Raw genomic sequence first — 20,007 nt, 5'->3', positions numbered from 1 at the left:
ATAAAATCATAGGGAAAAAAATTAAATTTTTTTTACCTCAGTATTGCTGCTTAAAAGTTAGATTCAATCATGGGAAAAAAAAAAAAAAAAAAAAAACCTCTAAATTTTGTTTATAAATGCTGTAAAAATACATGACTCTGTCCTCTCTTTTCAAATGCTGAAGTGAGCTCTGGCTGGTGTGGTTCAGTGGATTGAACACCAGCCTGCGAACCAAAGGGTCACCAATTTGACTCCCAGCCAGGCACATGCCTGGGTTACAGGCCAGGTCCCCATTTGGAGTGTGCGAGAGGCAACCACACACTGATGCTTCTCTCCTTTTTCTCCCTCCCTTGCCCTCTCTCTAAAAATAAATAAATAAAATATTTTTAAAAATAAAATAATATGCTTAAGGGAAGCATGTCCCTCCAGAATATGGAGTGAAGTCCAATTATTAGTATAAGTCTCTATTACTACACTTTATGCCATAAAGTCATTGTCTTAAGATTTACTAGAATAATCTTGTATTTTGTAATCCTGATCTAAAATAAAGACTTCAAGTGCTATCATTATGGTGATATCTAATCTTAAATTGTGATGATTAATATATTTTTAAAATTGCTTGGCTTATAATTTCTCATTCCTCAGAGAAAAATATTTTTCATATTACCATATTAGAATATATGCTTTTATGTGGGTAGTATTCTTGAGTAGCGAGAAGGTGTTTATATGATTTAGTTCTTATTTCTTTTTTATTTTTTTAATCCTCACCTGAGGATATTTTTATTGATTTTAAAGAGAAAAGAAGTTGTGAGGGGAGAGAGAGAGAGAAAACATTGATGTGAATGAGAAACATCAATCAGTTGCATCCCATACGCTCCCAACCAGGGATTGAACCCACAACCTAATTATGTGCCCTGACCTGGGATTGTTCTAAGAAACTGAGCTACCCGGCCAGGGCTATTTTCTTGAAGTCCAGAGTCTAGTCTTGATTGCCTTTTTTTTCCCTCCTAAGTATCAGTTCCTTGTCAATAAGGCTTTAGAAGATTTGGTTAACCTGGTTGTACTTCAATTTGTTCATCTGCAAATGAGGTATTAATATCATTTACAAGGATGGTGTGAGAATTTACTAAGTTAATGTCAAGATTCAGGGCTTTCTGTTCTAACTAACAGAGCTAAAATATTCTGGTGGTTATAGCCACAAAGTAATGTTTTTAGGGTCTTGAAAAAAGATCAATGATAGCATATCTAAGATACCAAACCAGAAAATTGAAAACATCCCAGATAGATTCACTGAACTGTGTAGATTTATGGCCTTTTGGTGAGACAGCACAGCCTTCTAATCACAACCAAGTGGTATAGAAAACCCAGAAATTATTAATGCTTTATCTTTTTTTTTCCGGTTAACAGGGAAAGCAAGACAGCCATGCAGTTACCCCTCGGTTTCCCAAATTAAAAGATGAAGGATGGTTTTTGATATTAGGAGAAGTGGATAAGAAAGAACTTATTGCTTTGAAAAGAGTAGGATATGTTCGAAATCATCAAGTTGTTTCCATCTCTTTTTATACCCCCGAAGTACCTGGAAGGTAAGCAGAATTCTGAAAGTGCAGTATGTCTGTGATTGGAAAGGTGGTTTTACATTTCTGTTCTATTTTTATATATTAGGTATATCTACACACTGTATTTCATGAGCGACTGCTACCTTGGCCTAGACCAGCAGTATGACATCCATCTCAACGTCACACCAGCGAGCGTCTCTGCACAGGTCAGCGAGGAGATCGCCAATGCCTTGACTGACCTAGAAGTGCAGTAACCTGACTGAACAATTATTTGATAGAAGTGGTTAAGAAGTCTGGCTGTTTAGTCACTTAGACCAAGTCAAATTACTTGATGTTTGTCTTGGTGGAATCAACTTCTAACCTCAAGATGCCCAGGAAATTGACAGTGGCTGCAGTCAATTTGAACACGAGTTAGCTGCAGTGGCCTTCTGACAAATGCTGCCTTTTATAATGTTGTCTTCAAGGATTTTCTGATATGTAAAATCAATACTTGTGTAGGAGAATCTTTCAATGTGTGTATTTTGAAATTATTATATGGGAATTATCAATCAAATTTTACATTACACAGTGTACTGTTTACAAGAATATTAGCTTCTTTTTTCCCAAGGAAAACTACACTGAGGCGTGATAGTCTTAGAATTTGTTTTCACCGATTTCTAACCCTGCAGCATAAAATAGTTAGGGTATCTGTACGGTGGCACACAGTGTGTCTTGTTAGCAAAATTGATACTCTGCCACATGGACAAATAATTTCAAGAATTTCTTATATTCATAAATATTAATAATATATGAAGTAAAATTATATTACAGAGGTCAGTGTTGAAAACAAAATGTACTGACCTTAGAAAATGTAGATACTGTAACTAGTGGAAATAAAATATTTAGCTTGCCACTTCAAGACAAGCTGACTCAGTTATTCCTCTTGCTTTTTTTAAATTTTATTATTACTCTCCTTTTCATTCTCTCCTACTTCAAAACTTCACTTTCACTTTTTTCTAATATATTTATTTACACTAGGAGAGAATTATCATGTAATTTGTGTTGCAACATGTGCAGACCATATAGTACAATTCTTTGTCTTTACATTCTCCAGGATGGGTCTGAAGCAAACAGAAAATTTTCAACCCCTCCAAGTAGGTTTTTGCCAGTGATAAAGGAAATTGCTTTATTTCCAAACAATTTCCATCTTGAAAAATATTTTTTTTTTACACTAAAAAATGGTTAGAATTCAATGTCCATGTAATAATGTGTATTCTAGTGGGGTGAAATTTTATCTTTACAAAGTCATTTCAGTTATTCCTGACCCTGTGATAAATTAGCTTAAAATACTTCACAGTGTAACCACAACAATGACTAGAATTTAAAAGGCTTCCTGAAACCAGAACATATTGCTTGTGTGTACCTCCTTTTCTATGCTAAAAAATGTTTAATTTTATTAAAAAGGAGCAGGAAGAGAGAAAAATAAAAATAGCTTGGGGAGACTAGGCATTTACTTGCCAAAATTAAATCTCCGTAACTCATGTGAACACACCACGTACCGTGGGCATGAGGTGTCTGGAGTCTATTTCATATAGTTCTTCCTGCTTTTTCTTTGCCATTTTACTTCCTAATTGAAATTCATACCTTAGCCACTTAATTCACCAGTCCATACAGGAACCTGAGGAGAAATTTCTTAGTCTTCATGGTGATGACACAAGACGTAGGAACAATAAGAAAGAATTTCTGTTATATCCATTATTGAGAGGAAAAATAATTTTAAGTCAGAAGTATTAGTTCACAGTAAGCTACAGAAGACACTAGTAAGGCAAGGTGCACTTGGATAGAAATGTTTATCTTATTCCAATGAATGACCAATGCCATCTGTCATTACTCAACCAGAGTTTTAATGTTAAGTGTGCATTATAAAGGATAGTGCCAACATAATCAGATTAATTCCACATTCCTCTGGACTTTATCAGCTCCATTGAAATGCCAATCAGATATTTATTCTAAGAACTATGTTGGCTACTTTTTGATACCCACATGAATTGGTGACATGTCCTGCCCTCATACAATGTAGCCTGGTGATGAAAAGAAGATGTAGATAACTATGATAAAAAGAAAGTAATTGCAGCAGTGAATTATTTAGAAAAAATCATTTAGGGATATTTAGACTGTTTCAAAGATGGATAGAATTGTGAAGGCAGAGATGAAAGAAGAGAATTCTGGGTAGAACAGCAGTTACAGGCTCTTAAGTAGATGGCAGCCTAATGCATTTTCAGAGACATGAAAGGGATAGGCGAGAAGGACGAAAAAGTCTGTGACATGACCTTATAATAGGGGGTAAGGACTACAAATTTCATGTGTGTGCCATGAAATTCCTTGGCAAGGCACCAGAGAAGACTATGACAGAAATTCCGAGAGTTGAACAGAGACTCGGTGGAGACAAGATAACCAGGAGCCTGGGGGGTCCTGCACCCACGCCTATGGGAGGTAGTGGGGACTAAATACCGACCAGAGGTCAAGCAAGTGAGATGCAAGTCAAGAGTCCTGGTTGTGGGTAGCAAGTCATTAGTGATTGCTGAGAGAGTGATTTCAGCAAAATAGGAAAGGAAGCTTAGATTGCAGAAGGTCAGGACCTGCGTGGGCAATGAGAAAGGAGAGGCAGTGAATTACACAGCTTAATTCAACCAAAACCTAATGCACTGAAGTACGTGATGATGGGATGGACACTAGTTGGTAAGATTTAGAAAGCCTCTGTTTTCTTCCATTTTCTCTTGCAAACCCTCACTGCCATTAAGCTAAAAACTAAAATTCCTCACATATCCCCCAAAATAATTGGGTTGCCCCATAGTTTTACCCTTCCTCTCTCCCTCAGGACAAGGTAAATTTCAGTTGCCTGGCAAATAGGTCCTTCGGTATCTTGTTACATTTATGACCACTGGAATTCAACTGTCAGAAACAACCTCCACAGCCATACACTCCCAGACTCAAGAACAAAGGGGAACCTTCAATCTTAACAAGTGTCACAGCATTTAAAGGGGGAGCACACCCATCTTCTGGATGTGGATAAGAACCCCTCTTGTCCCAAATCCCATGGGCAGCTTTGATGGGAAGAGGATACAGTGACATGGGATATTTAGTCACCAAAAATGATGTTTCCTCTTCCCTTCACACACATAAATGACACAACAGAGTGAATATATAAAGATTGACCCTCTCCCTCAAGAAGACCTTCCCTTCTGATCAACTAATCTAGTAGCCTTAGAAAACCATACATCTCTTCCCAAGCACACACTCCACACAAACTTCCAGTTGCTTGTGCCAAAAATCTGGAGTCATTCTTGACTTCCCCTTTCTCCCAACCCATATCTAATCTGTTAGCAAACCCTTTTTGCTTTACCTTCAAAAATCCATCTAGAATCCACATTTGCCTCACCCAACCTGACCAGCCTCCCTGCACCTTGCCCCTTTACAGTATTTTCTTGATGCAACAATCGCCCTTTTGAAACAGAAGTCTCATCATAAAACTGTTATGTTCAAAATCTTGTAATGCCTGTTCATCTCAAAATACAATCCAAAATCCATCTAGTTCCTCCAAGGCCTGTGTGTCTTCCCCTAGTGACCTTCTGACCCCAGCTCATCACTCTCCCTCTTGGTCGCTCCATACCAGCCTCAGTGGTCACTTTGTGCCTGCTGCACATGCAGGACCTCTGCTCTTGCTGTGCCCTCTGTCTGGACAGCTCTTGCCCAAGACACCCACAGGTCTACCCATCCTTGTTTAAATGGCGACTCCACCAGTCCTCCACATACTCCTCCTTGTTTTGGTTTTCTCCTTCGTTCATATCACCACTACAAAAAATTTGCTTATGGTCAGTCTCCTGATTAAGCTTCAGGAAGGCAGGGATTTTTGTTGCTCCTGCTCACAGCTGTATTACCAGGACCTACAACACAGCCTAGTACATGGTAGCTGCTAGATAAATACTTGTTGAATGGCTAAATGAACACAGATACACACATGAATTCTAAAATACTACACACCCACTTGAATTGATGCCTACACTTCTAGAGATTGCAAGTACTCTCAGAGACTCATCAAGAATAGGCTACCTACCTGATCCTCTTAGGTCAACATAGGAAAGGAGTACTTAAGTTAATTGGTAGTTTTGTGATGGTGACATTATTTATGAAAAAAAATGAAATATTTCTATATAGCAAGGTATCAGGTATTAAAGTATTTTTAAATTTCAAGTTATTAAAAAAATTTAGCCTGAGTTTTGACTCTGTCTTCTCTCACCAAACCCCTTTCATCACTGCTACCAACTATTCACAGTGAAAGGCTTCCCAACAGGAACTCCATATGTTTGGATAATATGAACTGATAATAACTTTGGGCCTCTCCCTTTCATAAATAATCCAAAATGAGTAGGCAGAAATTATTCTGTGGGCCAACTTTAAAAAAAAACAAAACCTGAATTAACTTTTTAATTGAATTTGTTGGGGTGACATTGGTTAATAAAACCATATGGGTTTCAAGTGTACGCTCTATGACAAATCTGCTTACTGCATCGTGTGCTCACCACCTGAAGCCGTCTCCACCACCATTTATTCCCACTTTGCCTCTTCTACCTCTCTCCACCCAACTTCCCCTCTGGCAATCACCACACTGGTGTCTGTGCCTGCGTTTTTCTTTGTTTTGTTTTTTTGCTTAATCCCTTTATATTTTTCAACCAGCCCACTAACACCTCTCCCCCCTGACAGCTGTCAGGCTGTTCCCTGTATCTATGAGTATTTTTTACTGTGTTAGTTAATTTTGTTCATTAGATTACACATGTAAATGAAATCGTATGGTGCTTGTCTTTCTCTGACTGACATTTCACTTATCATAATACTCTCCAAATCCATCCATATTGTCACAAAAAGTAAGATTTCCTTTTTTATGGCCAAGTAATGTTCTATTGTGTAAATGTACCATAGCTTTTTCTATCTACTCATCTAATTTTGGGTACTTGGGCTGCTTCCAGATCTTGGTTATTGTAAAGAATGCTGTAAATGTAAGTCCTAATACCATAAAAATCCTAAAAGAAACATAGGTAGTAAAATCTTGAACATTCCTTGTAGCAATATTTTTTCTGATATATCTCCTTGGGCAAGGGAAACGAAAGAATAAACAAACAGGACTACAGAAAACTAAAATGCTTTTCCACAACAAAGTAAACCATTAACAAAAGGAAAAGACAACCCACTAAATGGGAGAGCATATTCACTAAGATACATGTGATATGGGGTTAATATTCAAAATTTATAAAGAACTTATACAACTGAGTTAACTTTTAAATCTTTTCATTTGCTTCAAAGATGTGTATTGAGCCTTTAAATTTGCTTTCTTTTTCTGTTTTCAGAAATATAAACTCTAAATCTAAACAACACAAGGAGATGAAAATTTCGAGTGTAAGAGTTCTGTTACATTATTTCAAGATTCTCAAAAAGTCTGAGAATGGTAGTGGATTCCAGGATGTCCTGGAATCCTGTTTTTCAAGTCATGGAGGGCAGCTGCAGTCACTTCTGGGAAGAGCTGTTCCCACAATTTCAACCTCAACTCTCTCCCTTTTTTCATGGGGCATTGTGAACTATTTCTGGAAAATAAAGCTCTTCCAATTTGAGACCTTTAAATGAGATTTCAGGGATTCTACTTTGATTGACCCCTCATCCCAAGTCTTTGGCATGTCAGTTTGAGAAAGATCTTGTGGTGCTAGTCACATGTTGGGTCCATTCTCACCCAAGGAAAGCTTTGGGCCCAGGAAGCCTCATCTGAATGGATACTTAAATTTTTTTCTTTCTCTTCAATTAGGCTGCAGTTTGGAGAATAATTTTTTAATGCACTTGATTAAAGTTTCAAGAATATTGCTGCATCTGTAAGTTAATATTAAGCAGTTCATTATGGAGACTTCCAGAACAACATGATGGACTGTAAATCATTCTATGTTTGGCTGAACAGAATCACAGTACCTCCTTCTAATTTAAGGGTCTTTGGATCCTAAAAACGCATGTGTCCTTGATATTATATAAACTTGTTAAAAACCATGTACGTGCCATGCCTATTGGCTGAAAACAAGTATAATCACCTTAAAAGATTGCAGTCTTTGATTCCAAGTTATATTGGAAGCAATTTTTAATGATTTGAAGATGTCAGGGCTGATCTAAGATTAATTTATTCCTCAGCTTCCAATCCTTTTGACTCTTGGTAAGAGAAGATCGTACTTTGCAGTATGGGAGAATTGTTCTAGAGGGTTTTGAAATTCCCTACAGCCAATGTCCAATTTTTCAAAGTGGCCTCAAAGGTGCCAGCCTTTCAGGTGAAAAGACAGCTTTTGAAATAACTGGGTAAGTTCTGCGAGTGACAAGACTAACACTAATGCTGGCCGCCTTTGAAATGAAACTACTCTTCTCATGACTCGTACATCAACACCTGAGGTGATCGCAAAGGAGGATTTTGAAACGTTCTTCTTGGCAATACATCAGAATTGGTGCATATTCCCTAAAGTAACAGCCTACAGGGACAAATTGAATTTGGATGTATAAATTCTAGTTTAGTGACTTCTTTTCAGTCAAATTGGTGCAAGGGTTATTATTAAAGACAAACAAAATACCAGAGTAGATCAGCAAAAAATAAAATGGGTTTAGGGAGCATTTGAGATGTTGCTCCCCAGCATATGAGGAGGGGCAAAAAAAAAATTAATTTATTAAAATTGTGTATTGTGTGTTTAAACTTCAGTTTTTCCCACTACTCAAAACAGTCTTTGAACTCCAATTTTGATGCTTTTTTATGCTTCTGCTGTTTTTTGTCTCACCCCTTCCACATTGGCAAAACATTTTCCTTTGAGCACTTCCATCATCCAGGAAAACAAAAAATGGTCACTTGGGGCATGATAGGGTGAATAGGGAGGTGGGGGCGTGGAAATCATGCCATTTTTGGTCAAAGACTGATAAACATTCAGTGTAGTGTGGACAGGTGTGCTTGTAAATCACCCATCATGAAATGGACAAACACTCTGAAAGAGCCTTCAAAAAATAATTCCCTGAAGCTAAACGCAGCCTCTCACAACAACACCAGCTGGTACACTGACTCAGATGGGTTTCTAGAGCACTTAACTAGTCGAGGAAGCTGTACTACAAGGGTTTGGGGGGATTTTTTTTTTGGAGTCCCCCCTCGTATATTGTCAAATTGGCTCAAATAAACTCTTAAAAAAATTCTCAAAAAGAAAAATAAAATTTAAAAATGGGTGTAAATTAGAAGAGAAGGTCTGCATTGTGAAAATTCAACACAACTATAAAATCATCAATAAGCAAGTACTGATGGAGATCTTCATTAATCAAACATTATCTGCCCTAACATCATAGCTGCATAACTGAGACCACTGAACTTCAGGTCACACTGGAAACAAATCACTGCATACTCTTTTAAATATCTAAAATTGATATTCCATGAAAGTGTCTAATAGTCATTCTAACAAAGAATAACAATAACTTCAACTGAGCTTTCAAATAAGCTCTTCTCATTACAATACAAAATGGTCTAATTATGGGCACTATACCAGGAATGTGCATGATAGTTGGCTCCATCATGATAAGAAGAGTAGTAAACTTGACAACGTATACTGTGCCTGGCACAGCTAGTGTTTCATCAGTTTGAATAAATTATTTATCTGAAAGTTCTCAGAAAATGAAAATGAACTATAAAAAGGTAATAAAGAGTAAGTGAAATTCTAAGATGGTAAATTGTAAATAAATTAATCTTCAGGATTGATCTTATATGTCGATGGGCAGTAGGCTAAGAGCCTGCCCCACCAAAAACAATAAAAGCTTTGTGCCCGGGGAGGGATGTGCTTGTGTTCCATTCCTTCGTGCTATAGTGTTTCCTTCCGCCTCTCCAGATGTGAAGATGCACACACTTTGAGCTGTAGCTCAGCACACATATGGGAGTGAGAATTACTTCAGTGGAACTTTTCTGAGGATGCTTCCTGGAAATATGCTTTGACAGATAGTTAAGGGTAGATAGAAGCCCAGACAATGGAGAAGAGGTCTGACTGCCTCGTTTCTTTTCTTTGTGGGTTCTGAGGACAACCTGGACCACTTCACAGCCTCACCAAGGGCATTTCTGGGAGCACTCTGAAAGTAGAACAGCTTCTGAAAGGAAGAACGTTGGTGCACCTCATGCTTCCAGTCCGTGTTTAGATCACAAGGTGTGTTACTCCAGAGAGAAATGACATTTTGCAAAGCAAGTTCTAAACTTCTCTTAAAAGCATTTGCGTATTTTCCTTAATATTGTAAGTAATCCTCATTTTGCCTGATCTCCCACTTTCCTCCCATGCTTGTATAAGCATGAAAATCAGTTTAAGTGTATTCAGTAAAAACCTAAGCCTTTTCCTTTTAAAAACAAATATTTGATTTTTCTCTCAGAAGTAATTATTTTTACACCATTTTATCCAAATGAAACCCAATCCTAGCCAAAAATAAAGGGAAAAAATACATCACTATCTTCTAATGTAGTGCTGTTTTCAGCAGAAGCAATGAGAATAATATAGACATCTTGGTAAAACCACAATCTTGTTTTCTGATACTTTAGAAAAATGCATGCCTCTAAGATCACTTTACCCTTCAAGTGGTCTTTGGAGAAACTGAAATATTGAAAAAATCCTTGGATTGCAGCAAATAACATTTTCTGTGGACAATTTTAATCAATTATAGAAACATAACTGTACCCAGATCATATAACAGACCACAGTGATGATCTTGGCTTCTGTCCATCTTATAAAATGCTGCAACTCATAAACATTGATCCTGCTGCTGTTTGCAGCTCTCTTACCCAAAAAAGATGTGCTCTCAATTTATTGTTACTTTCCATGTTGCAAATGATTGTACATCTGCATCTTCTATTTCAGTTTTGTCATTTTGTTATCTTTGCCCACTGTGTTAATTATTTTTGGATGTTTTACCCTATCCCCAAACAATATATTTTAAATACTCATGAGGATGCATTGCATAAATATTGAATGTGTTAAAGACAGAGTCTGAGGTAATTCAGAATGAATTTAAGTAAATTGATTGGAATCAGCTTTTATTTAGGAAATCTTCTAGGGACAATTCTAACATATTTAAAATAACTAACTGTTCACCAAGATGCAATCTGCACATGCATTCCAACAAGTCCATGAATCAGAAATCAGAATGGGAATACAGGCTTTTAAAATGCTGGAAAACAGCTTTTAAAAAGAGTCAGAAATATGATACCAATTACAGTAATCAAATACCTGGGAAAATTATTTTAAACAAAAATGTTTTAATAAAATCAGATAAAGGTATGAAACAAAGATAAGATGGTAAAATAAATAGGGGAAATGTAAAGTGCACCCAGGTTATAATTACATACACGTGTTATATGTAAGTTCAGTAGATTGAAAAATGAGATCTACTCCACCCTGGTGAAGAGTGAGGAAAAGAGAAGTGGTAACTGTAATTAGAAGTCAAATGTCTTGCATTGGATTTGGCAATGATTTCTTGAACTATAACACCAAAGACACAGACAACAAAAGGACTTCATGAAAATTATAAACTTTTGCATATGTAAAAAAATAAAATTAATAAATTTTCAAAAAAATGAAACCAAGTGAAAACCAAAAAAACCATTTTGTGCATCAAAAGACAGTATTGACAATAAAAAGACAACCCACAACATCGATGAATATATTTGCAAATCATATATTTATCTGGTAAGGGATTAATATCCACAATATATAGGAAACTCCTAAAACTAAACAAGAAAACAAACAAACTGATTCAAAAATGGGCAAAACATTTCTCAAAGGACACATACAAGCTCATGAAGAGATGCTCAACATCACTTATCACTAGAGAAATGCAAATCAAAACCACAATGAAATCCTACCTCACACCAATTAGATGGGTAAAAAACAATAACAAGTGTTTGTAGGCATGTAGAGAAATTAGAATCCTCATGCATTGTTGATGGGAATTTAAAACAGTACAGCCACAATGGAAAATTAGTATGGTAGGTCCTCAAAAAATTAAAACTACAATTACCAGATTATTGACCAAGTTCACTGTGAGTATATACCAAAAAATTCAATCATGGTCTCAAAGAAATATTTATACACCCACATACATAGCAGCATTACTCTCAGTAGCTAAAACATGGAAGCAACCCAACTGTTCACCAACAGATGAATGGATAAGCAAAATGTGGTATCTACATATAATGGAATATTATTCAGCCTTGAAAGGAAATTCAGAAACATGCTACAGCATAGATGAACTTCAAGGGAATACTGCAAAGTTAAATAAGAGTCACAAAAAGACAACTACTGTATGATTCTACTTATGTGAGGTACGTGAAGCAGTCAGATACATGGAGACAAAGTAAATTGATGGTTGTTAGAAACAATAGGGGTTTGAAGAGTTAATAGGTATAGTTTTTGTTTTGCAAAATAAAACAAGTTTAAGAGATAGATGGTGGCAATGGTTCCATAACAGTGTGAAATACTACCACCGTATGTATATTATGTGTATTTTGCCACAATAAAAGTGTTATTTTTTGAAAGTCATATGTCTTGGATAAAGGAGAAAGGATTACAAGAAAACCAAATGATACTCAAAATGTTTATTAAAAGTTCAGGCCAATGCACTATGCAGTGAGAACACCACACGTAGAGGCAAAAGTGAACATTCTGAATAGAAAACTAACCAGTTCATTCCACTGAAAATATATATGAAAGATCTATTTAACACTAGATTTGAACATTGTTGTTTCTAGATATTTTCTAAAAAATGGAGTGGAGCAACTATTTTCCATTCACACATCCCTCCTGACTCCTTTTTTCTGTTAGAATCCACACCCCTGAATTAGGTCAGAGTGAGAAGGGGAGTCAGCATCCCCAAAACTCAGCCCAAGATTTTGTACCTCTGACACACTAAAAAGTTATTGGCTATTTGAATTGTTGTCCCTTTGTGACACCCACACCTCCAGTAAAGTCACTCCTTCTTCTCTCTCCCCCATCTCTCAGATCTATGTTTGTGAAGGACTTGACCTCCCACTGTTTGAGACCACAGAAAATGGTACGAAAACATTTTTATTATAGTATTTTGCTCATTCTTTTAAATTATGAACCATTTCAAACAGAAAATGCAAAAAATAACATAATGGATATCTTTGTACTGCTTTCCAAATGTATTGAATTATATAGCATTTTCCATAATTACTTTTTAAAAGAGAATAAAATATTACAGGGATAGTCAATGTTCTGGTACACTCTTTCCCAATCCTGTTCTCTCTTGGTATGCCAGAGTTTACTCTTACCTTGAATTATTATCTGTCATGTACGTGTTTTTCTACTATCACTGATATTACTACATAAATTTGTTTCATGCTTTTACACTACTTTCACATTAATCCAAAAACAATATACGGCTGTTGTGGTAGGAAGCCTCCAAGATGGCCCCCAATGATCCCTGCATTCACACCCTGAGCAATTCCCTCCCCTTGAATGTTGACGAGACTTAAAGATTAACTTCTAATGAAGAGAATATGGCCGAAGTGATGCCATATCACTTCCAAGGTTAAGTTATAAAAATACTCTACACTGTTTTTGAAATGTATCCATGTTGGCATAGTTTCTTATAATGTGTAAATGTATCAGTTGTTTTACCGTTAAGTTGATGGGCTTTTATATTTCTTCCCAATATGTGTTACTACAAATAATTTCTATAACAAATATTTTCCCACTTCTCATTGAATTATCTTTCATTTCATACAAATGCATATAGCTAAATGATAGTCAAGCTAAGACTTTAGTTCAGGGATCAAAAGAAATTAGGCACGAAAAAAATGTATGCTTTGCTTAGTGTGACATGATTATATTTTTAGGGCGAAATTTAACTACCAGAGTGAAACCATGGATTTCTCCACAGAAGCCTATCTAAGTAGGTGATGTGGAAATTGTAGAACAGAACAGAGGCAGCCACAGGAGCATGTTCCAGGCCAGGGCTGAGGGAACACGGGCAGCAGTGTCTCATGACTCCCTGATTACGTACAGAAAGAGTTAGCACGCTGTTCTTTTAAGCTTAGATTTAACTGCACAAGTTCCCAATGGATGCCTCTTCTGTGTCTCTGTGGGAGATTTCCTCACTGGTGGAGTCTCTGGCGTCACCTAAAGAAAGGAGTCAAGAAGAAGGGAGATCCCCTATTTTTCACTGCTCTGCCAACCCAGGCTAGAGCAGGCTCTGACAGGGAGAGGCTGCCGAGGCGGGGCTGCTGGGCGGGCACTTACGCCTCTTGTATCACAGGAGTTAAACTGAAGCTGTAAACCTCCTAAGAAATGGGGATATGCCCTGTCATGATCTCTCCTGGCAAAACAGGACTGGTTAAAATGTCATCACGAATTAACAAGCATGCCTGCATGCTTCGTGGTGTGACAAAGGTCTTAAAAGGTTCTCGCCTACTTTTTTTTAACTTTATTTTTACTGTTGGCATGGTTACAGATGTCCCCATGTTCCCCTCCTTTGCCCACCTCCACTCAGCTCCCACCCCCTTCACGCTGCCAGCACCACCGTTGTCCGTGTCTACGCGTCCTGCATCTAATTGCTACTTTTGAGTTACTGACTTTTAAAGCTGACATCAAAAGTGATTTCTCCCATGCAGTGTATTTATTTGCTCAAACAGTGTCCCTTCGTGGGGCAGGCTTGGTTATTCATATTAAATATATTTCTTTATATTTCCTATCACACCGTGGAGAACAGAAGAATCCTGCAGACTATTACTCCTAGTTTCAGCTACAGCCATAGGAGTAAACTACCACCGACACCACCCGCACCGCCGTGAAGGCATAAATTCTAAATAGAGAAAAGCTGGCTTCGATGAAAGGTGCAAATATAGTAACACCCACGATGAGCTGCCTTGGATGGCTGGTGTCTCCGTTCACACAGAGGGGTGATCTAGTTAAAAGGATGTCAGAGGACCTGAGTAACCATTTCACCACCACTTAATATTTAGTCAAGAAAAAAATTAAAAGATAATATATAAAATTCTTTTATTATGTGAGTAATTTTCAGGAGCAGTTTGTATCTCTTTCAGAATATATATTTTATACATCTTAGATATTTTTTATCTCACGTGCATTAACTGAAAAAATACATACTAAGCACGACCATCGAACAGAATTGAGCTATGCAGATGCTTCAGAACAGAAGTGGCCATAAAGTTGGCCACTGACAGTCTCCTGGCCTTCTGGTCCTGTGTCTCTTCCATTCAGTCTTAGGTGCTGCCTCCTCCCCTCATTTTGTAACCCCCAGAGCATCAGCCTCTCCCCGAGAGCACAAGTTCACCTTGTACCCTCACTTGCATAGACCCCAGCCTCACACAGAAGCAGCCCTTGAGAAGTATCTGTGAAGCAAATACAAATTCTAAATAATAGACTGTCTAATATACGCAAAGAAGCTAACAGTAAACTTACTGAAGGCTTCTTGATCACCCACTGAGCTTATTGTCCCATCTTCTCTTAAAGGGGTCAGTTTAAGCAACTCCAGTGAAGGTCAACAGAACAAAGTGAGGTTACAGAATTCCCTTCCTGCCTGCATGCAGGTCATTAGGCAGACAAATGCCTTCCTGTGGTGGAAAAGATGTCCTGAAGCAGAGCAAAGTAAGAACAGAGTCTAAAAAATTAAAGGTACTTTTCAGGCAGTAGGTTCAGTGGTAAAAGTCCCTGATGTCTAGCAGATTCTGCTGAAGACTATTTTACAGCCTCCACCCCAGGCTGCTATTATTTATTTAAAAACAGCTTTCCAACTAAGTGTGAATTTTCCAAAGAACTCAAGGCTCTCCGTAGAATAATTCTGGAAGACTATATGACACATTTATAAATGGTGGCTTCTGAGAAGAGGACTGGGAGGAGACTAATGCTTAACGTTTTGCACCATTTGATTCTTTTTTACCTTGTACTTACACAGTATTTTTCCATCAAAATTAGTTGGTTTGAAATGTTTGATAGAAGAAAAACTCTCAAAATTATAACCCACTTCATGCAAACAAAATAGAATCAAAAGATTGCACTCGGTATTTTCTTTACAAACTGATTGACTAGTTGTGCGATTGAGGGGATAAGGATTCAAAGGAGGGTTAAGAAAAAAACATTCATTTCTTGTAGAGGACAACTTTGGGAGAAAGAGGGGGATATCCCATTTATGTCTGTGAATGGACCCTCCTCAGAGAAGGCACAAATTCTCCAAAGTGTTGGAAGTTTGTGGGAATGGCATGGCCAGGGTCCAAAGCCCTCAGGCCTTTTGTGAATCACCATGAATGTGAGTGGATGATCACTAGAGACAGCTCTTTGTTCAAGAATGATTCAAACAAGGGCAGATTCAGTGTTTTATTTAGGAAGAAAAACTTAAGACATTCTGGGGAAGGTATTTTATTTTTGTGCTTTTTGTCCTTCAAAAAAAAATCTCAAGCTCATTTCTCTTTTTTCATCCCTATTATGGGTAGAATTATTTCACCCCATAAAAAGATTATGTTGAAGTTCTAACCCTCAATACCTGCAAGAGTCATTGTATTTGGAAATAGGGTCTTTACCAAGGTAATCAAGTTAAAATTAGGGCCTTCAATTCAGCCTTAATCCAATATGGCTGGTGTCCTTATCAAAAGGAAATATGAACAGAGACAGATGTAGAGAGGCAAGACAATGTGAAGAAATCAACGATTGGAGTCAAAGAACACATGGGATTGGTAGAGCTGGAAGTGGCGAGGAAGCATCCTCCCCACAGGTTTCAGAGGGAGCATGGCCCTGCCAACACCTGGACCCTAGACTTCCAGTGAACAGAGTTGTGAGACAATGGATTTCTGTTGTTCTAAGCCACCTAGTCATTGGAACTTTGTTATAGCAGCCCGAGAAATCTAATACAAACCTTCCCTGTATCTTCTGGATGTACAGACACTGTGGCCTTTGCCTCTAATCCAATGCCTCAAATTTTGTCTCATTGTTTTTGTTTCCCTTGTACTGCCTACACCTCCGTGCCTTGGCTCAACTGGTCTCCAAGCTTAGAAAGCCTTTGAGGCCTGTGGCCTTCATGACTGTAGACTTCTCTCACATCCTCAAATCTCAGCCTGGAGGCATTTCTTTGAGCTGGCAAAGTGCCCATTCCTGACTCTTCCCTTCTCCTCCCTCCCTCCATGGCTGCGCTTATTCATGATGCTGACACAAAAACTGTCTGTGGGTCTTTCCAGCCCAGGGGTGAATAAACCCCTCCAGGGCAGGAACCGTGTCATCTTCAACATTCACTCCTGAGCCTGCTCCAGTGCCTGGCAAGACTCAGCAAGTTCTTCCTGAGTTGAACTGCCCTCTGAGTACTGTTGATGGAACACTGTCAGGAGAGGTATGTCATTTCCAACCACTTTCACAGTAAGAGCCAACACCCAGAATCCAAGCAGCCTTGTGTGGACTTTGAAAGGAGAGGCACCATGACAAGGAGAAACTAAGGCATCTGGTCTGTTTCTAGCACTCTTTTAACCATTATTCATCGCCACTCAGAAGCCCTGCGAGATAAAAGAGCACAGAGCAACAAATAGGGCCCCAAATGGCATCAGGCGTGGGTTATAAATCTGCACTGTCCAGAGTGTTGTTACCCCCATTACCTCTCACTTGTCTACATGTGTATGTGCCTTGGTTGCGTTAGGTCGTAAGTTTCTTTGGAGCTGTAACCTCCCCTTCAGAGAGTGTCATTCAGTGTCCTCTGGGATCTGAATAAATGATGGCTGAATTGAAACCACAAAACCACGGGACTGAACAAATGGGTAAATGCGAAAGAAGGCTCTGGAAGAAGTAGGTGGTCTCGTTCCCCACTCCTTTATTATGAGGCCAAAAGAACATGTTTAAAGGACTAATTATTTTAAAGGGATTAAAAATGAAAAGTGGGGAATAAAAACCCTATTTTTCTAATGAAAGAACATTTTCTCTTGATCATCCACAAATTGTAGGAGACATATATTAACATGCTATTTCATTAACAAATGACAGTCCATTCTCCACAGTGAAGGAATAAAGAAAAAGTTCACCTAATAAGAGAGGTTAGCTCCTAATTAGGATCAGGCTGCTGAATTTGCCGGGTGTAATTTTCCACTGCAAATTGTTCTAGGGTTGACCTTGGCTGGCATTAAGGACATGGGTTTGAAAACACATCTTTCCTTTGCCAGCACGTCCCCACAAAGCATCGGTGCCTTCCACAGACATGACTGAGTCTGTCTCCTTCCCCCAGACTCCTGCTACCTCGTTGCCCTGCCATTCTCTCCAGTTTAAGGAGTTTTTTGGAAGAGAAATTAACATTTGCTGAGTACTACAAGGTTGCAGAAAAGGTACAGGACTTGGAGTCAGACAGGCCTGGTAGTGAGCCACATCTTTACTACTTACTTTTACTACTAGCTATATGCTGATTTCAGAATTGTTATAGGGGTTCAACACTGGAGGGCAGGGGCCGGGGCAGAGGGGGATGTTGGTATATAAAGCAAGTGCTCGCATGTGTTGTTCCCCTTCTGTTTTGAGTCTTCTCAGCAGTTCTGTGAGGCCGGCATTCCTCCTCATTCTGCTGCTAAGACATCCAGAGAAGCTATGTAAGCCTCCCAAGGACATGGAACTAATAAATGGGGAGGACAAGATTTGAACCTCTGACCTCAAAGTGTCTAACACAGTCACATTGTTCAACTAAGCACAATGACCTTGAAGATAGCCTGCTTCAAGCTCACACTTGGAATGTGGGCCCCACAAAGTGCAGGCACTAAGTAGTGGCTGTCCACATCTTCCACCCTTTGCAACTCAAAAACCTGAGTCTGGGGGTGGAAGATAGGGCAGCTGATGAAGCCCTGGGCATGGATCTCCCTGCCTCAAACCCTGTCCCTCTCACCGCACTGTCACAGAGGGTCACCCCAGTGGCCTCTAGAGAGAGATATAAAAGCCTTGAGAAGTGAATGTTCATTTCCAAGAAACCTCCACCAGCTCCCTCCCACCCCATCCCAACTCCTCCCACCAAATACACTGTGCGGTCCCAGGTGTGCTTGATCTGTGTGCAGCTGAGGTGGTGATTTCATAATGAGGCCAGTCACTTCATCCATATTGATTGCTTCACCACTTGAATAGGAAACCTGGTGGAAAACTTCCATAAATGCACATCAAGCTATCCAGGTTCCTAAGTCAGCACTTTGGAAAACTTTGGGCTTTGAAAATTTTCCAGTGGTTCCAGAGATGTCAATGTGACTTTCAGAGGCTGGGCAATGGTGGGAGGGTGTGGGTAGGGAGTGAGGGAAGAATAATTTCTAGCTCAGACCAATTATGCTCTCATATTACTGCAATTAAGAGCTATCTGGGAAGTTGTATCTGAAAAAGATCTTGGAAATAAAGTTGATAGAAACTCATAGGACTTCAGACTCTTCTTAATTCCTTTTAGGATTTGTCATCTCCCTTTGTCCTCAATAGGCCCCACCTTCCTGGCTACCTGAGAACTGGTATCATCAAGCAAGGAATTTCAAGAAAAATAAATTAGTTAAAAATCTCTAAAATGTAGAGATCAAAGATTATAATAAGTTGTAGAAAATAGAGATACAGAAAAAATGAAAAATAAAAATGGCAGGTGATGGAGTTCTTTTCATAAGCAGTAAAAACCTAAAAGAAGAGTTCTTAACATGTCAGTGTGTTTTGAAGGGGAAAAGAAAAGATTTGCCTTCTGTTATATCTTAGAAAGAATTGTACAAATTAAAACAATCTCCCTTAGGTTAAAAATGACTTGTGATGAAAGTTACAAGAAGTGATTATAGAGCAATCTGACTTTTAGCAAATCCCTAATATAGCATCTGAGTGAACATTATTTACTTCAGAGTAATCTCAGTAGACTGTGCTTATTTCAACAATGCAGTTATTGAAACCTCCTTTCATAATTCCCTTCAGAACATGAGGTACATTTCTCCTCAATGGTGGCAAATGTTTATTCTCTAAGATAGAATTTGATTTCTTGAAATAGCCAAAAATTAATGTAATTAGTCTAGGTAAAAGCAGCTTTGATCAAAAACAAGACAAAACTATGGTTCTGGACTAATTGACTTTGAAACCAGTTTCCCGAAAAGGAGTTTGAAAAAGTGGCTCTTACCATGTTTCTGAAGCTAATAGCATGTGGAGGTTAGCCAGGCCTCCTCTCCTGTCTAGTTTAGAAGCTCATCAGGAGACATTCACTTCAGAAGAGCATGCACATCAAGGTTATCAAGTGCTAATGTCTGCCATCCCATACCAGGGCTGGGGGACAAAACCTTTCTGCACTCACGATGTTTATAAATGCCTTTTGCCACGTTCCTATGGCGACCTTCTCCCTATTCTGGAGAAAGATGAAGGTTGGTCGGGAAGAAAAGGAAAGTCATTTCCTAATGATGCTCTCTCTGAACTCATTT

At 38.5% G+C, this 20,007-nt stretch overlaps 1 protein-coding gene across 1 annotated transcript in view; it reads left to right on the top strand.

The window, feature by feature from the left end:
* Positions 1 to 2,120, top strand: part of ASCC3 (activating signal cointegrator 1 complex subunit 3) — a 294,604-nt gene extending 292,484 nt beyond the window's left edge. Inside the window, exons 41-42 of the mRNA XM_090279704.1 lie at positions 1,387 to 1,562; positions 1,642 to 2,120. Of these exons, the coding sequence (XP_090135830.1) occupies positions 1,387 to 1,562; positions 1,642 to 1,789 (324 nt within the window). The 3' untranslated portion in view covers positions 1,790 to 2,120. The remainder of the gene's footprint in view (positions 1 to 1,386; positions 1,563 to 1,641) is intronic.
* The last annotated feature ends 17,887 nt before the right edge of the window (positions 2,121 to 20,007 follow it).

The sequence above is a fragment of the Furipterus horrens genome, unplaced genomic scaffold, assembly GCF_987537825.1.
Source record: "Furipterus horrens unplaced genomic scaffold, mFurHor1.1.pri manual_scaffold_6, whole genome shotgun sequence".
Lineage (NCBI taxonomy): Eukaryota > Metazoa > Chordata > Mammalia > Chiroptera > Furipteridae > Furipterus > Furipterus horrens.
Note: the sequence above shows the minus strand (reverse complement) of the source record. Positions and strands in the feature narration are given on the sequence as shown.